Source organism: Oryzias latipes, chromosome 21 (genome assembly GCF_002234675.1).
Source record: "Oryzias latipes chromosome 21, ASM223467v1".
Classification (NCBI taxonomy): domain Eukaryota; kingdom Metazoa; phylum Chordata; class Actinopteri; order Beloniformes; family Adrianichthyidae; genus Oryzias; species Oryzias latipes.
In genome coordinates this window covers 8,567,372-8,586,569 of record NC_019879.2, presented here as the reverse complement: position 1 = coordinate 8,586,569, position 19,198 = coordinate 8,567,372, and the positions used below count along the sequence as shown (strand labels likewise).

General features: G+C 36.0%; 1 protein-coding gene across 17 annotated transcripts; it reads right to left on the bottom strand.

Moving 5' to 3' along the window:
* Nucleotides 1-883: 883 nt before the first annotated feature.
* On the bottom strand, nucleotides 884-16,776 carry scel (sciellin). 17 transcript variants are annotated; one of them, XM_023950933.1, is made up of 32 exons: nucleotides 16,588-16,775; nucleotides 15,340-15,371; nucleotides 13,678-13,786; nucleotides 13,468-13,530; nucleotides 13,280-13,351; nucleotides 13,172-13,201; nucleotides 13,040-13,081; nucleotides 12,897-12,929; nucleotides 12,771-12,803; nucleotides 12,599-12,679; nucleotides 12,448-12,516; nucleotides 10,876-10,944; nucleotides 10,730-10,798; nucleotides 10,595-10,651; nucleotides 9,641-9,709; nucleotides 9,485-9,541; nucleotides 7,735-7,797; nucleotides 7,592-7,645; nucleotides 7,462-7,509; nucleotides 7,313-7,381; nucleotides 7,201-7,236; nucleotides 7,054-7,098; nucleotides 6,026-6,073; nucleotides 5,877-5,945; nucleotides 5,765-5,800; nucleotides 5,616-5,663; nucleotides 4,178-4,216; nucleotides 4,019-4,075; nucleotides 2,552-2,623; nucleotides 2,287-2,395; nucleotides 1,352-1,454; nucleotides 884-1,264 (listed from the first exon to the last, which is right to left on the bottom strand). In XM_023950933.1, the coding sequence occupies exons 2-32, from the start codon at nucleotides 15,359-15,361 to the stop codon at nucleotides 1,248-1,250; spliced, it is 1,788 nt and encodes a 595-aa protein (XP_023806701.1). In that variant the 5' UTR covers nucleotides 15,362-15,371; nucleotides 16,588-16,775; the 3' UTR covers nucleotides 884-1,247. The 17 variants fall into 17 exon arrangements, with proteins under 17 accessions (XP_023806701.1, XP_023806700.1, XP_023806703.1 ...); XM_023950932.1 differs by having other exon boundaries at nucleotides 15,340-15,374; nucleotides 16,588-16,774; XM_023950935.1 differs by having other exon boundaries at nucleotides 5,765-5,797; nucleotides 15,340-15,374; nucleotides 16,588-16,773.
* Between the last annotated feature and the right edge of the window lie 2,422 nt (nucleotides 16,777-19,198).

The following is a 19,198-nucleotide window of genomic DNA, read 5'->3' as shown; positions in this document are numbered from 1 at the left end:
ATGTGACCACAAAATGCTAATTTGTGGTCACATAGTTTTGTGAACACAAATTTGCATTTTGTGCCCGTAAAAACTATTTGTGTGCAAAAATGTATGCCTCTACTACTGCTCCTACACCTGACTGTGGATCCTGTCTCCGGCTCGACTCGCGCCCCTGACTGTGCCCCCAACTCCGTCTGGATGAAGCTCGTCTGCTGGACTTTAAATGTGTAGTTGTAGCGTTAGATAAGTTAATTCTTCTCTAAGAGTTCTGGTAAATCGCCTGTCCGTCCTGGGGGAGGATCCTTCCTTCATGTGGGCACCCCTGAGGTTTCTTTGTTTTCTCCGGAATCCGTTTTTTTAGGAGTTTTTCCTTACCGCGAAGGAGGGTCTAAGGACATGGATGTCCAATTTAGCTTAGTAAGTTTGTTAGTTCAATTTAGTATTTTCCTATTGATTCTATGTATTTATGATCCTTTTGACTTTATGTTCCACTTTTTCAATTACCAATACGAAGCCCATCGAGACGACTGTTGTTGTGAATTTGGGCTATACAAATACAATTCAATTCAATTCAATTAGTACCATCAGGTCATCCCTGAGCATTGCAGATCTTGTTTATTGGAGATTTTTTTTAACTATGTTCGCTTTGATTCACATACATATAATTTCCGTTCAGTTTGTTTTGAAGTTTGGATCATTAAAACATCTGCTCATCTGTTAACAGTTCCCGTCATTGTGGTCAGCTCTATATTCAGTTCTTAATCCATTTAGATCTATACTTTATGCAAGTATTTTAGGAATACCTTTAGAAATTCAGATTAACCATGAAAAAGAAACGTTTTTTTTTTATTTTTACCATTCCAGAATCTGACCAAAGTGAAAAAGCAGTGAGGACAAAATCAGAAATTTGGAGAGTTTTTATTTTTTATTTTTAACAAAGAAATTACATTTCCTTCATTGCACAATGAAAAATCCCCCGGCCCTCAACATTACCATATTTTATTATCATGTTAGGTCCCCATTAACAAGTTTCCATTAGTACATAGAGAAACTCATATTCTGTATCGAAGTACACACAGGTATACCTTAACACCACAGGTTCAACAGCAGAATACTTATTTGAGTAACATGCATCATATTATAAATCCATAATGTAACCATAATTTGAGATAAAATCCTTATGAGGAAGTGTCAACTTGCTATAAGAGTCTAAGAACCCATGTCACCCATGCTGATAAGATGGTGTGCATCGTCTCTGTGGTTCCTCAGCATCTCCATTTCCCTGTGGAAAAAGAAGAAAAAACAAGTTTATATGCAGAAGATGTGTGATTTATACAGGTCTGATGATATTTTCTGATTGATTTTTTACCTCTGGTGCTCTCAAAGCAGTTCTCACAGTGAACCCTGCGTTTGTAGATCCACATGCTGTCACCTGCTTTCATGTGGGCCAGAGAGCAGTTGCATACATCACACTGTAACGACACAAACAGACAATTACGGCATGATTTTTTTTCTAGGGGTGTAACGATTAATAGACTTAAACTATGAATTGATTTATATTCTTACAACTCAACCAGATTGATCTGTCTGAGGCAAGTTGTTATTCATTCATTCATTCATTCAATCTTCTACCGTTTATTCCCTTTCGGGGTCACAGGGCTGCTGGAGCCTATCCCGGCCACTTGTTATTGAATAGACTTATACTATTATCAAATTGCTTCAAAATGCTTCAATTTAGAAAATACCATTTGGATTGAGGTTTATTTAATTAAAATGTAAAAAGGTTTAAAAAAAAGAAAAGTGTCATCACAGCGGACAACACACACAAAAAATGATTAAGCCAGCATCCCAGTCCAATGTGTGGGAACACTGAATTTTTACATGTGACCATACAGTGTGGTACAAAGTTCTAATAATGTATCATTTGGATGTGGAAAAACAACAGTGGGCTGAACTTAAGGAAACTAAAATATGAATGGATTTGCCAATAATTCTTGTTTCTTTTTACATATATCTGATTATCTTGCAAGAAATACAAGATAAGAAATACATGCACTGTTCAGTACCAGGTATTTATTTCTGAGTCACACTGGTTGAAGTTTTGGCTAGAGATGTCCTGGATCCATTTTAGGTCAGTGAATCGTATCGTTAAAATGAATCGGTACACCCCTAGTTTTTTCACATTGTACCTCTTTGGTTTGGGTGGGTGTTTGCGTGCTAAGCTGTTCTAGGAACCGTTTAAAACCAATGCTTCCTTTAGTAGTGCAAAATGAGATAAATCCCATCCTTCAAAATAAAGCTCACTTTAAAGCAGGTAGCGTGGCAGTTGATCTTCATGTCATCCAGAACCATCTTAGCGTCTCCGGTGAACGGCTTGCGGCAGTAAGTGCACAGGTCTTTCTCAAGCACCGGCCTGTGATGGAAAAAAAACAATCAATTTGGTACTAAAATTGTGAAGGGTCTTTTATTTCTTTTCTCAAAAGTCGTATACATGTATGAACTGCACATGTCAACTTCTGCTTAAAGGGTTTTAGAGGATTTACATGCATGTGTCACGGTTCAACTATACCTTTCAGAGGATCCATACACACTCGTCCTGGAAGACTTTGAGGACATTGAATCTGTCGGGATATCATCAGGCCTAAGGGGGACACAGGTTTTCATGTTATATTTTGTGCACCACTATTGCCAGAAGATCCCAAACAGGGAAAACACAAAGACAGAGTTCAAGGAATGCAACTAATATTGTTCTCAAGTGCCTTGATTTTAGCAGCTTTCACCTCAGCAAGTTAGCAATATAAAAACAGCATTGACATTTTTTCATTTTGCCTGATCCACCAAAAAGTCAAGGTTGAGTGAAGGTCAATATTAACGTCAAGACTGATGAGAAAATGCCGTTGACTGCACGCGAGAACTGTACTGAGTGACTCCTCCCCCCCGGCGTTCCAAACAATAGGTAAAAGCCAAAATCAATAGACCTCTATAGAGAAATAGAAAGCGAGTAATTATGTTTGTCAGAGCAACCTGATACCTTTTTTGACAATTTCTTGCTAACCCTATTTATTTCATAATATTTCGTCTCTGTTAGAAGTTATTCAAGTTATAATCAAGATGCCTCCATAAGAGTGTGAGGTCTCACATCCAACGTTCAAAACGTTTGATTGACAGATTCTTCCAAGCCCACTTTAAAGTGGTAGGGGTGTGGCCTCTTAACAAGCTCACTCCTGATTGGTGAGAGTGGTTGCCATAGAAATGTTGACTCAGATTTACTGACCAATCATTACTTCCTGAAGATGTCTGGCTCCAACATGGCGACGTTGGTATTGCAAAAAAAGACGACTGAATTGACCTCATTTGGTTGGAGCCTGAGGGCATTTTCTATGGGTTATGTCACGTTTCCTGGTGCTAAAAAAGTGAAAATTGGTTTTATGTGGTTAAAGTCTCACGTCACCATAAAAGATATGCGTGGGAGGTAAACATTAAGATCACAGGAACTTTATGATGCAATTTGTATGTTTGTTCTTTTCTTCTCTATTGTATTTGTTCATCATTGTAAAGATCATGGGTTTTTTAAGAGAGTGCTGTCAAATTTGCAAAAGACCACCTATTATACATCTTAAAGTGTCTGATGTAAGATCAGACAGAAGAAAGCTGTTAATGGCAAAAGTATCCGAGATTTAGAACAGCTTTGTCCGTTTCTAAGCTGTGTGGAACTTTGTTTGTGACACTGACTTCATAAAAGGTTTACATTAATAAACAAATTCTCGTTTTTTTTAATGTAGGTTCTTCCACTATTTGTAAAATAGAATTACAGTAATGTGACGTGAGGCAAGGGAAGTTTCTGGCGTTTTATTTTGAAAGTTTATCAGGGTTTTTCAGGATTTTCTGTTTTCTGATTCACTTTCTATGTGATATTTAAGATAATGAAGGAATTATCATGGGTATCTAATGTAAGTGGTACAAAAGTGAGGGGGGCCACAAACAATGTCCATTAAACCGCCAAATAGTATTTTGAAAGTCTGCATGTGTTTGATACCTCTTGTAGGATGTTGAGGTGTATGTAGAAGGGCTGGTGATGCTGGTGTACTCATAACTATGTAAAAAAGCAATGATCAGAAGTTGCATGTTAAAAATGAATATGTGGTTTACAATAAAGATCAAAAACAACTTTTCCTTTAATTGTTGTGCTTCCTACCTGGAGTCTGGTTTGGTGTATGAGTAGGAACTACTGTAGCTGTCATTGAAAATATAGAAAACAATAGATTACGTACAGCAAAAAAATCATGTAAGTATTTTTAATAGAATTAATCAAACGCTTAGGCCAAAATCTTTTAAAAAATGGGGGGAAATAGATTAAATATTATTAAACGGAAAAAAAGTCAGCAGCTTACTAAATATGTTCTGATTTAAAATAAAATTCACCATTACATTGTGTTTTGTGAAGTGTTGTTTTCCTTCCTCTTCCTCTTCTTTGTCTGGTAGTTTCACGTGAGTTTCATTTATGCAATATAAAGATTTATGACTCCAATTTTAGTAATAAGTGTTTTAGACCTGATCACAGAGGTTTGACTTTGTTTTGCAACCAGAGGTACTGCTAGTGTTTGTAGGCACACATGTACATAAGGGCCCTCCAAACTGTGTTCTGATACAATAAATATTCAATAATTAATAAAAGAAATTCAAAGAAAATACCTATACTACGTAAAAAGTAGTGAGATCAACATTGAAGCACAAAACAAAACATAAAAAAAATCTAAACTGCAGAACTAGCTAAACAACTGAAACCAGAAAAACAATGTTGATTATAACATTAAACTGACTGTATTAAAGTAAAAAAACAAACAAACTAACAAACACCAGAAACATTTTAAAAAGTGCTTTTAAAAATGGGTGTCCCATGTCTCTGTCAGAAGTCAGAACTCTGTCTCCCCCTCTGGTCATCGGCAGGAACCATCTCCAGAGTTCTATCTCACTACATCTCCCAGCAACCTGGTTGCCACACACCTGACTCTCATTTCACCCAATCAATCACAGAATACTTAAACACTGCACTGAGCCAAGCTCAAAGTATTACTTGTGCCACTCTGCCTTTGTTACTGAGTGGTGTATCTGGAGCTGATCTTCTGTTTCATGAACCTGTCTCTGACTCCGTTTACCTGCCCTGACTCTTGCCTACATCCTGACTACTCCCGTCTCTTTTCTGATGCTCCCATGCTCTTTATTGACCCCTGTCTGCCTGACCCTGATTTAGCTTTGTGGACGTTTGGCTGAGCTAATAAACCTGCTGGATTTGGATCCAGTCGTCTGCCTGTTCTAGTGACAGTCAGTTGAACCTCATGTTATTATGAGAGCACAAACATCAGTTTAGTCTTTTTGTTATTGATTTGTTTTTTATAGGTTTGTGTAACTGTGTATGTAATGACTCACTGTATCTATTATTTGTCCCCATAATTGTCTTGGACATGAATGCTCAGATCTTTCATTTAAATGTTGGTTTTTGGTAATAAACAAAAAATGTTGGTATACACTTTTTTTCATGAAGCTCAATGTAAAAAAACGGTCAGAAAATCACTTAAATGATCATTTTCATGGGTGATCTGTTGGATTATGCAGGAAATGATTTAGCTGCTCACCTGTTGGTGCGTGAAAAAGAAGGTGAGGTCAAAGTTGGGCTGTCTAATCTAAAAAAAAAAGACATCAAAATTGATCAAATTGAAATAAAATATTCATTTCAACTAGTCAAAAGATCTTTTTTTTCCTTCCAGTCAGTTTGTAAACTCACCCATTGCTGCTGTCCTTCTTAGTGACGCTGGATCTGCTTAGAAAGTGATGGAAACATGAATGACTGAATGGATCCTGCTGCGTTTAAACACATTACTGGTTACTAAACTGACCTGACAGGAGAAGAGGAACCAGAGGTGATGGAGTTGGGCAGGAGGGTTTTGTACAAGTCATCTTCAGTCCTTTTTATGAAATTAAATGGTTAATATACAGAGAAGGTAAATTCTGATTTACAGACATGATCAGAAGAGTTGCATCCTACGTGGAAGAGGTTGAGGTCCTTGATGTGAGTGGGGTTTTAGTGGAATTTCTGAAAAAAGTGTTTGACTTTATTTTTGCAACCAGAGGTACTGCTAGAATGTGTAGGCACACATTTACATGAGACCCCTCTTACCTGTGTTCTGATACAATAAATATGATTAAAATAATAAAACAAAAGACCTATACTATATAAAAAAAAGTAATGAAATCAATAATGAAGCCCAAAACAAAATAAAAAGAAACAAACTCTAAACAGTTTAATGAGCTAAAAAACTGACACCAGAAAAATAATGTTGATTTTAACATTAAACGGACTGTTTAAAGTAAAAAAAAACGAAATAACTGAAATTTCTTAAAAAACTGCTTTTAAAATCGATTACAAGAAGACCTCCAAATGACAACAATTGGGCGGCTGAGGTGCAGAGGTAGAGTGGTTGACCTCTGATTGAATAAATTGCAGGTCTGATTCCTGTCTAGCCCATCCATGTGCCGAAGTGTCCATTGGTGAGACACTGAACGCCACATTTGCTCGTGGTGGTTACAGGTCGGCGCCAGTGTCAGTCAGTGTGTGAATGTGTGTGTGCATGGGTGAATGGGACTGTGACTATAAATCGCTTTGGGCCTTCTGAGAATGTAGTAAAACGCTGTACAAGTAAACAGCGTTTTCCATCTATCAATGATTAAATCATAAAGATTTAAGGGGGTCCCATGTGTCAGCGGAACCTCGTGTTATTATGAGATCACCAACATCAGTTTAGTCTTTTTGTTATTGATTTGTTTTTTATAGGTTTGTGTAACTGTGTATGTAATGACTGATTGCATCTATTATTCGTCCCCTTAATTGTCTTGAATTGCTCAGATCTTTCATTTAAATGTTGGTTTTTGGTAATAAATAAACAAAAAATGTTGGTATACACATTTTTTTCATGAAGCTCAATGTAAAAACACTGACACGGTCAGAAAATCACTTAAATGATCATTTTCAGTGGTGATCTGTTGGATTCCGCAGCAAATGATTTAGCTGCTCACCTGTTGGTGCGTGAAAAAGGTGAGGTCAGAGTTGGGCTGTCTAATCTGAAAAAAAAAAGACATCAAAATTGATCAAATTGAAATAAAATATTCATTCCAACTAGTCAAAAGATCCTTTTTTCTCTACCAGTCAGTTTGTAAACTCACCCATTGCTGCTGTCCTTCTTGGTGACGCTGGATCTGCTTAGAAAGTGATGGAAACATGAATGACTGAATGGATCCTGCTGCGTTTAAACACATTACTGGTTACTAAACTGACCTGACAGGAGAAGAGGAACCAGAGGTGATGGAGTTGGGCAGGAGGGTTTTGTACAAGTCATCTTCAGTCCTTTTTATGAAATTAAATGTTTAATATACAGAGAAGGTAAATTCTGATTTACAGACATGATCAGAAGAGTTGCATCCTACGTGGAAGAGGTTGAGGTCTTTGACGTGAGTGGGGTTTTAGTGGAATTTCTGAAAAAAGAAAAAGAACAGGATTTATTTTTTTGTTATTGCAGTCTTGCATATAACAAAAGCTGACCTTGCGGAGACTCACCCGTAAGGGATGCTGTAGTCTGTGTTAGTCTTTGTGCTTTCCCCAGTGGTTTTGCTGTAAAAAACACCAAAATCATCAAATATTCCATCAGTGCAGTTTTCTTCTCGGAAAAAACTGAAAATGCATTTGCAGTGAAACCTCACCTGTCTGTGACATCACCTCTCATAGCCTTGGGAATGAGCGAATCATAGAGTTTGTTCTCAGCACTGCAACAAAAACATTTACACATTTGTTTGGCAGTGCTTATTACAAGCAGTCTTTCAGAAGAAAAAAATGTTTTAAACTTTGTGAACATTTTCAGTCAAATGTGCAGAAATGTTTGTTTCTGTTACTAAAATGCAGCAGCCAATCGTTAAAAACACACCAAATTTCTGCAAATCAATGTTTAATGTTGTGCATTGTCTCTTATTTTATAATTTATATGGCACTATAGAATGAAAAACACATCTGTCCACCTGACTTTTAGACAGTCCACAAGGGAGGAGCTGAATGTAAAGGCCATGTCACACAACCACCATTTGGGAATATTGCACAGATGAAAATTGGTCATAAGTGGAAAAAGTGAGATAAGTTCTGGATTTTACACGAAATTTTCACAGATGTATCACGAATGAACCACGTTAAAACCACAGAAGAAGTACTACTAAACCAATCCACGAATCGTGTAGAAACCGTGGGTGATTATTGAGCTGTTTATCAGCAATTCATTGGTGATTCATACGTCAGATGCGTCATTTGAACGTGAAATGTGCACCGTGTACGCGATATAAAAATTACACATCAGTGGTAAATGCGTGAAAAGTTTGCTAGTGTTTGTGGAACAATTGTGGAAAGCCACAAACTTGCCAACGCATCTCGCAAAAATCATACATTTAAAAATGCCTGTTTAGGACATCTTCAACACTCATGTAACTGTTTTTGATTTAATTTGATGCTTTTTTATTTCCTACCCCTTAAACTAACTGCTTGTAATAAATAAATGTTTGTGTGTTTATGTGTGTGTGTGCACGTGTTCGTTGTCTTGTATATTTTAAGTTTGCTTGTTTTGTTGTATGTCGAGGACCCCCCCTTGAAAACAAGATGACACGTCTCATGGGGCTTGTCCCACAAACGAATAAATGGGAAAAAAATACACAGTTGTGTAAGCTTTACATAATAATTGTGTATAAATGCTGTAAAATACACGTAAACTACGTAATTCTCAACCAAACCAAAAAGTTGGAGCAGCTCAAAATCGAGTTCACGTAAAGACCCCTTCAGCCAAAAACCCTGACGGACATCTGCTCACATTGACGAATGAGGAATGCAATAAATACTCATGAATTACGTAGATCACGCATGTATCATGAAAGACCAAAATTTCACACGTAGAAAATGCCCTGGAAGGATTGATTGTGGAAGTGAAATGTTTTTCACTGTTTCTGTGTTTTCTTTTCGTATTTACGTAGTAGATGTGAGACACGGGCTGAAAGAGGCTGTAGTAGAGATAATTGTGCTACAGCGAATCTGGTACGGATGTCAGAGTTTGTCACATCAAATCTGGTACAATATAAAAGAAATTCTGAACATATGAACATTTAAATTAAAAAAAAGATGCACAAATGCATGAAAGAAAGAAAGTCATAAAGAACAAACAAAACGGAAAAGAAGGATGGAGAAGAACACTAAAATGATTAAAAAAATAAAAAAAAGAGAAGAAAAAGTACAAAAATGAATTAATTCATAAACAAACACCAAAATAACAGTGTGAAAAAAATGAAATGAAAATAAATATTTTAAAGACTACAGAAATATAGAGAGATGAAGAAATGAAACATGTAAAAATGAGACAAATGAAGAACAAATGACAGATGAAATAAAAATCAAATAGAGGGAAAAAAGGTCAAGTCTAACTCTGTGCTGTCTTTGCTGCTCTCCACTGTGGTCACGCTTGTCTTTGTCACACTCGATCTGTTGAGACAAAGACAAGAATTTATTTTCTACATCAAACTGGCTAAATTGATATGTTTTTTCTTTTTTTAAATAGAGTTATAACTACTGAAAACTTACTTGACAGGTGAGGATGAGTCGGATGTTTTAGACTTAGACAGAAGTGTGTCGTACAGATGATCTTCAGGCCTTTAGATGGAACAAAATGAATTGATTTACACTGACAGAAGCTGCAACATAAAACATACTAAGTGAAATATACTATTTAAGAAGTCTAGGATAAATCCACTGTATAATGCAGACAAAAGTTCATCTATTTTCAGATGTGGACTCATTTGATTGAGTTTTGGCCATTTAACCCCTTGATGCCAACTGACACACATATGCATTAAAGCGCCTCTGCTTCAAATTTACATTAATTTAGACTCTGCTTAAAAGCAAAAAAAATAAAAAAAAGTTTTTTCCATAGATGGAAAGAAATTCAGGCATCAAAAGATTAACCTCTTGATGCACACTGGGTAGTTTTCTGGAGACTTTAAAGGTCTCCACTCTAAGGTTCTAATGGAACTTTAAGGGCAAGATCAAAATTTGCTTCAGTATTTAATCTTATTCTTTGACTGTAAGAGTTGTAACTTACAGTTAAATTTGTCAGAATATAAACTTGTAGTCTTAAAATTATTTTTTATTGATTTATAATTTTGATTTTAACAGGTTTTTAAAATAATCAGAAACGTTACAGCATTCATTTTGCTGTTATTTCAAAGGTCATTTAGGTCCCTTTACATTTTTTTGTTTTGTTTCATGTAATTCCAAAACATCAAACACTTAATTAAATATATTTTTCGCCTTCGTTTGGTAGAACTTTTTTATTTTTATTTTCTGTGTGTATTTTATATTTTTCATTTTGAGTGGGTTTTTCCTTTTTTTGTATTTACCAGCAGCTAAAAGTCTTCAGTTTTATTGCATTTTTTATCTTAAAAATGTACTACAAAAATAATGATGAAAATAAATAATAATAATAATAATAAAAATAATGAACCAAAAAAATCTAAACATTTCAGGAGTGAAACTCACTTGACATCAGTGCTGCTCCTTACTGTCACAGTTTTGGTTGTGGTGGTGGTTGATTTACTACAGACATAAACACTTTCAGTGCAAAAGCCCTAAATAAATTTACAGTTTTTAGTCAGTTGACGGTGATGATGTCACCTGTCTGTGGTTGATGGATCCCTCTTGACAGACGAGGGGGTGAGAGAGTCAAACAGCTTGTCCTCAGCTCTGCACAGGTTTACGGCGAGGTGTTAGATGGATGGAATTGACTTCCTCTGAACTTTGATTTTGTGTGAATGTCTTACTCTTTGGTGCTGCTGACAGGTTTCTCAGTCACTGTTGGTTTGGTGGGTGAGTAGGGGGGGTACTGGGCCCTGTGTGGGAAACATGCATGTCTGGATGAGAAAAGGAGTCTTCTGATGTGTGTCAGCATGCTTTTTTTCTGGGGTAAAATCATTTAAGAGGTGCACATTACATTTAAAATCTACAATGACCACATAAGTATACCTGTACTAAGTGGAAAAACTGAATGTCTAATTGTTCAAATTTACTGTATTTTGAAATCAGTTTTACTTTTAAGATTTTTGGACAAAGCTATTGCAGATTTCAGTTTGTCTGACAAAAAGTTAAAAATATAAGGAAAAGCAAGAACTCCACAGAAACACAACATAAATGTCTGACTGTGGAACAATGGCTGCTCTTCTGGTTTAATCTCTGACCTGAAATAAATAACTTAGTATACTGACCTCCAGTAATGGAAAAATAACTATGATCATCTTTTCTAAAGATCCATTCCAATCATCTTTCGATCCATTTTTAAAGTGTTCCCAGTGGTCTTTTAATTTTAATTACGCCATGTAATGTTAGCCCCACTTCCCATCACCCATCTATTTACATGCCTCCTGCTAGCTTACAGCCCGTCTTACCCCCAACTAACATGACCGGTTAATGAAACAATAATAGATCCATCAGGATGGAGTGGAGCTGGGAGATTGTGGCTTCTACGTCAAAACTACAGGCTTTTTCAAATTGCATTGTTTCGTCTGCTCCTGGTGCCTAACAATCTGAATGAAGAAATACTCAGAAATGCAAATTTCAAGTGTAATTATAATTGATATATGTCCTCCATCATCAGAAAAATGCTACAAGAACATGTTAAAATCACCAAAAACACCATTTTCATTAAAGTTAATCCTAAAAGGTTATGTGGTTATACTGATTTAAAATGCTGGATTGTTGAACTTTATTTCTTTGCTAACACCATTAAAAAAGATGCTGCTGTCCCTGACACCACTGGAAATGTATAAACCGCAGAGAGATTGAGTGAAACTAATCTGAAAAAGGGATTGAAGTGTCACCTTTGTACTCACGTGAGGCATGGACACATGCAAATAAAAAATGTTCTTACTGGAACAAAAGTGCAAACTAAATTTTCAGGCTTGCATTTTCATGCAAAGTAATATTAAAACAGTCTAGTGTCTAATGTTTTCTCAAATGTTTCAGAAGGGGGTAGATCTCATTTCCACAATTATTAATAAATATGTATGAAAGAGCATAAACAAGAACACACCTTAGCTATCTCAGTATAAATGTACAATTTAGTAATATCAGTTGACAGTTTTATTGAATTTTGCCAACATTTGCTGTATTTACATCTGATTTAAGTCTATTACCTGAACATTATAATTTACTATGGTGTGAGAAATACCTTATCATTAAAGCTAAAAGATTAAAATCTCTGCTAAATGAATGTATTTGCACCCCCTTCTTGTCTATTTTAAACCAAAATTCTATCAACTAATGCTTGTAAAACAGCTTAAATATGTTTTTTAAAACAAAAGAACCGGATCACTTTGGCTGTACTGTGAAGTTTTTACCCTTTGCTTGAAGACTTGACGCGCTCAGAGAAGGTCTCAGTCTTGGGGGAGGATATGGTCTCAGGAGATCTATTGGAGAAAGTAAATTATTATTGCTTTGATGAACACTTTGTGGGAACTTCCTTCTCTTTTATGAGTGCTGTTTTCATACTTCACGCTCTGGGTGGTGCTCGTGGTGGTGCTGGTTGTCTTTGTGGAACCGTCATCTTTGGTGACTGTAGAGGTTTTAGTGCTACAAAAGCAGATCCATTTTATTTTTAATGAAAATCATCCCCAGATATATTTTTTAATAGCTCAATTTATGCTGAAATTTAGTTTCAAACCTCGTTTTTGTCTCCGCTTTGACCGTAGATGGGCTGCAGTTGAACACCATAAAATTAGTCGCCTGCTTTTTAAATGTTTTTTTTACATTTTTTTATGGTGACAACGCAGAATAAAGTGGAGCATACCTGCTTGGAGCTTCTGGTTTCACACTTGAATATCTGACAAAATAAATAAATATAAAAAAATTACGATCTACCTTAAAAAAAATCCTCATCAGACTTGAAAATGTGCTGCACTTTTTAAAAAAGAAAGAAAAAAAAAGATCTACCTCTTGGTGTAGGGGGATGTAGACTTGGTGGTAGGGGTTGGGCTGCCAGCACAAAAAAAAAAAGCATTTTAGTTACAATTAAAATTAATGTTTCTTTTATATAAATAAATAAACATGGAACAATAATCATACCTGGTCTCGGGATCTTGAGGAGAACTGAATCTGAAGGATAGAAATTTCTGGTTACAAGGTTTGATTTTTTTCCCCTCTTTTCATATAAAATACAAATTAAAGGTTTACTTTTTGCTGAGAGCCAGGACAGATGCTGATGTTTTCACAGGTTTGGTGGTTTTTGGGTCCTCTTGTGCTGAACTGCTCCAGAGAAAAACAATAACTTCTTAGAAAAAGGTTTAAATCTCCTTCACAGCAGGAAAAATACCCTTTTTTTCCTGAACTAATTTTTGCTTAGTAGTTGTTTTTTTTTTTACCTGGTAGAAGTTTCATTGGGCTTGTATCTTCCCAGCACACTTCTGCCAAAGTTTGGGTCCCGACTGTCAGAGAAAACATTGAACGCACACTTTCATGTTTCACAATTCAGAAAAGGAATTTTCTGAACTCTAGCTAACTGAGTGTCACACCCAAACCTTTCATGCAGATATGTGTGTAAGTCTGGCGTTTTTCCTGTTTGTGTGACTTACTCGACAGATTCATCTTCATCATCGAGTTTTCTGATCCAGCTATTGTCTTTAAGGAGGCTGGTCTTCTTTTTGCTTTCCTCAACCGCCATGCTGGGACTGCTGCTTTTAACTGCAAGCACAGGAAATATTTGCTGTCACTTTGGTGCTGGCACACGTTGTCCATGTGCTTATGGGTTTATTGCAAAATAATATAAAATATCAATGAAAAAGTTTTTTTTTTTTTTGTCACCAAATGGGAGTCATCAATTGTTTTACAGATAAAACACAAATATTTAAAATTCATATTAAAAAGAAAAAAGACAATTATGTAACATTTTAATTTGATATCTGGCAAAAAACTAAAATGAAAATTTTCACACAATTAAATGTTTAGTACAGGAAAAAACACACAAAAATATCAATAAAATTGCTTACAGGCTTAGCTGAATAACAGCCTATTTGAACTTCAGTCTAATTGACTGGATTGCAAAAATAGAATGAAAATAAATTCCATTTTTACCTTTATTAAATCAATTGAGAAAAAAATTCTTATTTACAATAAGTACATGGACTTAAATAAGGCATGTTTTTGCTTTATTTACTGTTTTATTGCACTATTTGTGCAGAACTGCATATAAAATCTATTATTTGAGGTGTTTAACTGCACTTTATAAACACACTTAATTTAACCAAATATTTGTTTGTTTGTTTGTTTGATTCAGTAAAAGTCTGTCTGTCTTCATAAGAATCTGTCATGGTCCCATTAACAATAGATATAGTAAATCTGTTGTAGATAGTTATACTTGTTTGTAGAAATCAGCTTGAAACGTGAAAGTTTAGCTCTTCCGACACATGGAATAGTACATCCAAAGAGCTCCAGAACTTTTCATCGACATTCTTTTATGGTTTCTTTTATCATTTCGTAGTCACAGCTTTACATTTATTCTGGGGTCAATCATTTCAAAGTTCATTAAATCAGATTTGGCTTTGCAACAGAGTGGCGGCCTGTCCCCTCGCCAACCGTAGCTGGGACAGGCTCCAGCAACCCCAAAAGGGATCCAGCGGGTGGATGGCAGGATGAAATAATTTTTGATTTCTTTTCTTCTATTTTGGGTTTGAGGAATGGTTGATTTTACACCTGTGACTCTGCCTTCAGGAGTTCCTAATGAAGTAAGTCTACCTGAATTAGTGCAAAAGGGCCTAGTAAGCTGTGTCATCTACCTCAGCTTTCAGCTCATATGGCAACACAACCAAACCCGATTATTCATGTCAAACAGCGCAGGAGCTTCTGATTGTTTAACAGTGCTTCATTGTTATTTATTTATTTTTTTCTTCATTGTTTTTAAAAGGTTTATCAATCTGCTTTTTTTTTTATTACTCTGCTTACTGTGTTGTGATTGATAAAGTTATCTTTATTATAAATATTGATTAATGCTAATGATTTCTCAAGATCATATAAAATGAAAAATTGCATTAAAATCCTCAAAAATACACAAAAACATTAAAGTTTCATATTTTTTACCCTTTTAACTTGATGTTAAAACATTTGTTACGTCAACACTATATGTGGACAACATCTCAATGATTATGTTTGTTCCTTATATTTTGATTCATTTTACACTTGTTTTGTTTATTTTGTGTGTTGTTATTATTATTATTATATTAATTTATTGTGGTACTTACTTTGTGTTGAATACCGACTCATGTTGGAACTTCTTCTGAAACGGGGACACAGAACAGATTCAATCAAGAGGAAAGCACAAATCAGCCACTAGGTGGCACCACACTCCAAGGCTGTTCCTGCTGAAAAAGAATTTCACAGCACAGCTAATGTTTTTTTTGAATGTATTTTATTGCCATATTTATGCCATGTTCTTTCTCAGTTTAGACAACGTTTCACCTTGCAGGTATTATGAACCTGTTGGGTCTGTAAGTACAGGAAACTGCACAACCCCTAACCTGATGATTCAGTGAACTGGTTGGTCTTGATCGTACCCTTATGAAGACACACCCGCCGCCGACAACACACCCTCTCCAAACATACCATAGTCAGAATAACAGAGGGGCGTACAGTAACATGGCAACAAGACACTAGTAATTGATGACTTGTGTGTTACCTTTCAAATTCCACCACTAAAAGAGAACTCAAAGAAAAAAATTTGGAATAAATAGTTGTTGCCTTTTTTTTTAATTCTATCAGGGAAAATTTCAGGTTACAAAATGTTAACGTTAATTAAACTGCACCTAAATATTTTAAAAAGTGACTTGTGACCACATGTTGCCAAATTTGAAACAATTTGGTTTGTAAATAAATAGCTTTTATTGAGCCAAAGTTCACATGTTAAAGTGCTACACCTGTACAGACTAACATTCATTCATGTTGCTCGCCTCTCAAATGTTTGTTCGTATCAACTACTTTATGAAAACACATCAATGTAGACATCACAAGGATAAAAAATTCAAATTTAAAACTCAATCCAGAGAGAATAACCCATTTTAGATTAAAAAATACCAACAAAATAAAAGCTACACTAAAAGAAAACAAATATAGTTTCATTTAAAAATCAAATGTATTCAGTAAATGATATGTGATGACACTTTGTTTTACAAAAATAAAAGCTCTTCCACTGTGATATTGACTTGATTTTAATGGTTTAAAAATGCGTCCATTAAAAACAAAGCAAATATAGTCACACTTGTACTTACGCCTGAATTTATTTCCAGCTATGAGAAAAAATTCACTTAAGTATTTGCCGTGAAGTAGATGCTGCATTTACGTCATTTTGGAGCCGAAAGTGACTTGTCGCACATTTGTGACTACAGGCCTGAAGGGGTTCATTACTGTTTATAACACTGCAAGCTCATAAAAAATGAAATAAAATAAAAGCAAATGATCGATAGTCAAGAATTATCAAGAGCTTTGCTACATACCTGCACAGGTGGTTCAGTGACTGGCTCTGATCGTGTAATCACCTCGGTGTCGTTCAGGCCTGAATACCTGCCTGTCTGTCACACCCCAGCTGCTTTTAACCTCACAAGTCCACCCAAGGGAGTGGCTTCTGCAAAAAAAAAAAAAGAATTCTGGAAAAAAAACGTCTTTTTTGTTCTCGTCACTCAAGATGCTTGTTGCTCCATCCTCACCTAAGATAAATAGTTTCTGCTTGGTGGCTGGAAATGAATGGCAACTGGGTGGAGTGTCTAAAGAGTGTAGCTTGTGTAAAATGTCGGAATTTTAGCTTTGAAATGCAGTTTAACAGGCTTTACTGTCAAGGTGCAATTTCTTTTTGTTGGTGTGGGAACTTTTTAAAGTTTGACCCTGCAGCAGCAGATAGCTGCTGACCTTTTAAAATATTATCACACTAAACAGACTTTGCACTTCATAAGGCAATAAAAGCACAAGATGCTTCCATTTGTCCACTCCGCAGAAACGTACATAGTTTGAAGTAAATTCTGCTGAACAACAATAATACTGTTATAAGTACTGCTACAGGTTTTGGAGGTTCAAACGACAGAAGACACTCAGTTGCTCTGAGATGACAGACGTCAGATTGAAAGTGACTGAGATTTTTATTACTGGGTGTGTCGAGTTCGACATGATCGCAGGTATGAAAGGTGCATAGCAGGCCGGGGCGTGACAGCCTGCCACGCCCCTGTTATGCTGACACTGACAGCATAACAACGAGAGACCAGCACCTCCTAGTTACTGACTGTAAGGAATGCAGACTTTCCTGTAGTGACACAACACAATGGATGAGCGAAAGCAGTCAGAGGGAAACCTTTCAACATAAACATTTGCAAACTCAAATCAGATTCAGATTTAGTCAAATTGGATGTTTGTTCACATCAGTAAGAAATATTCCCATGAATGAGTTACTTTCATGGGTTTTAATGTCTGTTCCACAAGTCTCTGCAAAGACGAATGAAAACAGAATGGTGGTGCTAAGCATAAAGAAGTGTTGCTTAATGATTTTTCTTAATATAAGAGATTGTGTTGTGTTGTGAGTTATTGTTTCGTGTTGAGAGTTATTGATTCGTGTTGTGAGTTGTTGTGTTGTGAGTTATTGTGTTGTATTTTGAGTTAATTGTTTATTGTTGTGTCGATTTTTATTCTGTTATTTTGTGTAGTGTTGTGACCCTTCTGGGCCACCGCACGTATGTGTTTAGGAAACGCACAGCTGCACATTTAGTGATGAAACTGTTCTAACTCTGACTCATTTCTTTAGAAAATCTGAGAGTGAAGCAACCATCCACACAGGTGAAAAATCTCATTCCTGACCGTTTGCTTTGGAAGTATTTTTACTTTGGATTCTGTTTGTAGTTTCAGACCGAGACTGATTTGACAGATTTGCCCATTTTTACCTGCAGACAGAAGGTTTCCACCTGGAAGGACAGCGGCGACTGAGGCACATTGGGGCTTTGTTTTAGAGCAGAGGTGGGCAATTCCAGTCCTCCAGGGCCAGTGTCCCTGCAGGTTTTTGGTGTTTCCTTGCTTTAACACAACCACAAAAACACGACATTAACAGAGTTGTGCAGACCTAGTTAATGTGTGGATGATGATTATTATTAAAATCAGGTGAGTTGAAACAGGGACATTTCTAAAACCTGCAGGACACCGGCCCCTGGGGGCCAGAACTGCCCACCACTGTTTTAGGGTAAGGCTTTGGTAACTCTATAGACAGAGTAAACTTCAACCATGATAATGTCTCATTTCATTGTTCTTTCTTTGTGTGAATTGCTCTTAGTCTGGCCCATCCTCTTGCATCAATAGACCCTGGCAGGGGCTATCAAATGGGGATTTTTTTTGGGCACGCAAACCCCTCCACCGCGATAAGGTGGCAATTCAAGGAGGGGGATTTTTTTTTTTTTTTTTTGCTTTTTAATTTTACTTTTAAGATACATAAAACTTTAACACTTAATTTTTTTATTTTATTGTATTTATTTTTTATTTTAAGTATTAGTGGACTAGAGTTTGAGGGGGTTTTTTTTGGACAAAGGGAGAAACCAGAGCACCTGGAGAAAACCCTGTAGTTAAAAAACGCTTTTATTTGCTATTTATTTTATTTTATTTATTTTTTATTCTAAGTATTAGGGGACTAGAGTTTGGGGGGATTTTTTTTGGACAGAGGGAGAAACCAGAGCACCTGGAGAAAACCCTGTAGTTAAAAAACGCTTTTGTTTGCTATTTATTTTATTTTATTTCATTTTATTTATTTTTTATTCTAAGTATTAGGGGACTAGAGTTTGGGGGGATTTTTTTTGGACAGAGGGAGAAACCAGAGCACCTGGAGAAAACCCTGTAGTTAAAAAACGCTTTTGTTTGCTATTTATTTTATTTTATTTCATTTTATTTATTTTTATTCTAAGTATTAGGGGACTAGAGTTTGGGGGGATTTTTTTTGGACAGAGGGAGAAACCAGAGCGCCTGGAGAAAACCCTGTTTAGATAAAAGGAGGGCGGGGGGGGGGAACACACTTGCCTAACCTATGACAAAAATATAACTGTGCTATCACTAAAATAAAATATTTTTTTTTATCACCAAACA

Bases quoted from the DNA above. Each gene is read 5' to 3' on its own strand.
- scel (XM_023950933.1), bottom strand. From the start codon at position 15,361: ATGAGTCGGTATTCAACACAAA. The intron at 13,202-13,279 runs GTAAACCTTTAA...TCTATCCTTCAG, and splicing joins GTCCTGGCTCTCAGCAAAAA to ATTCAGTTCTCCTCAAGATC. The intron at 5,946-6,025 runs GTAGGATGCAAC...TTTCATAAAAAG, and splicing joins AGGACCTCAACCTCTTCCAC to GACTGAAGATGACTTGTACA.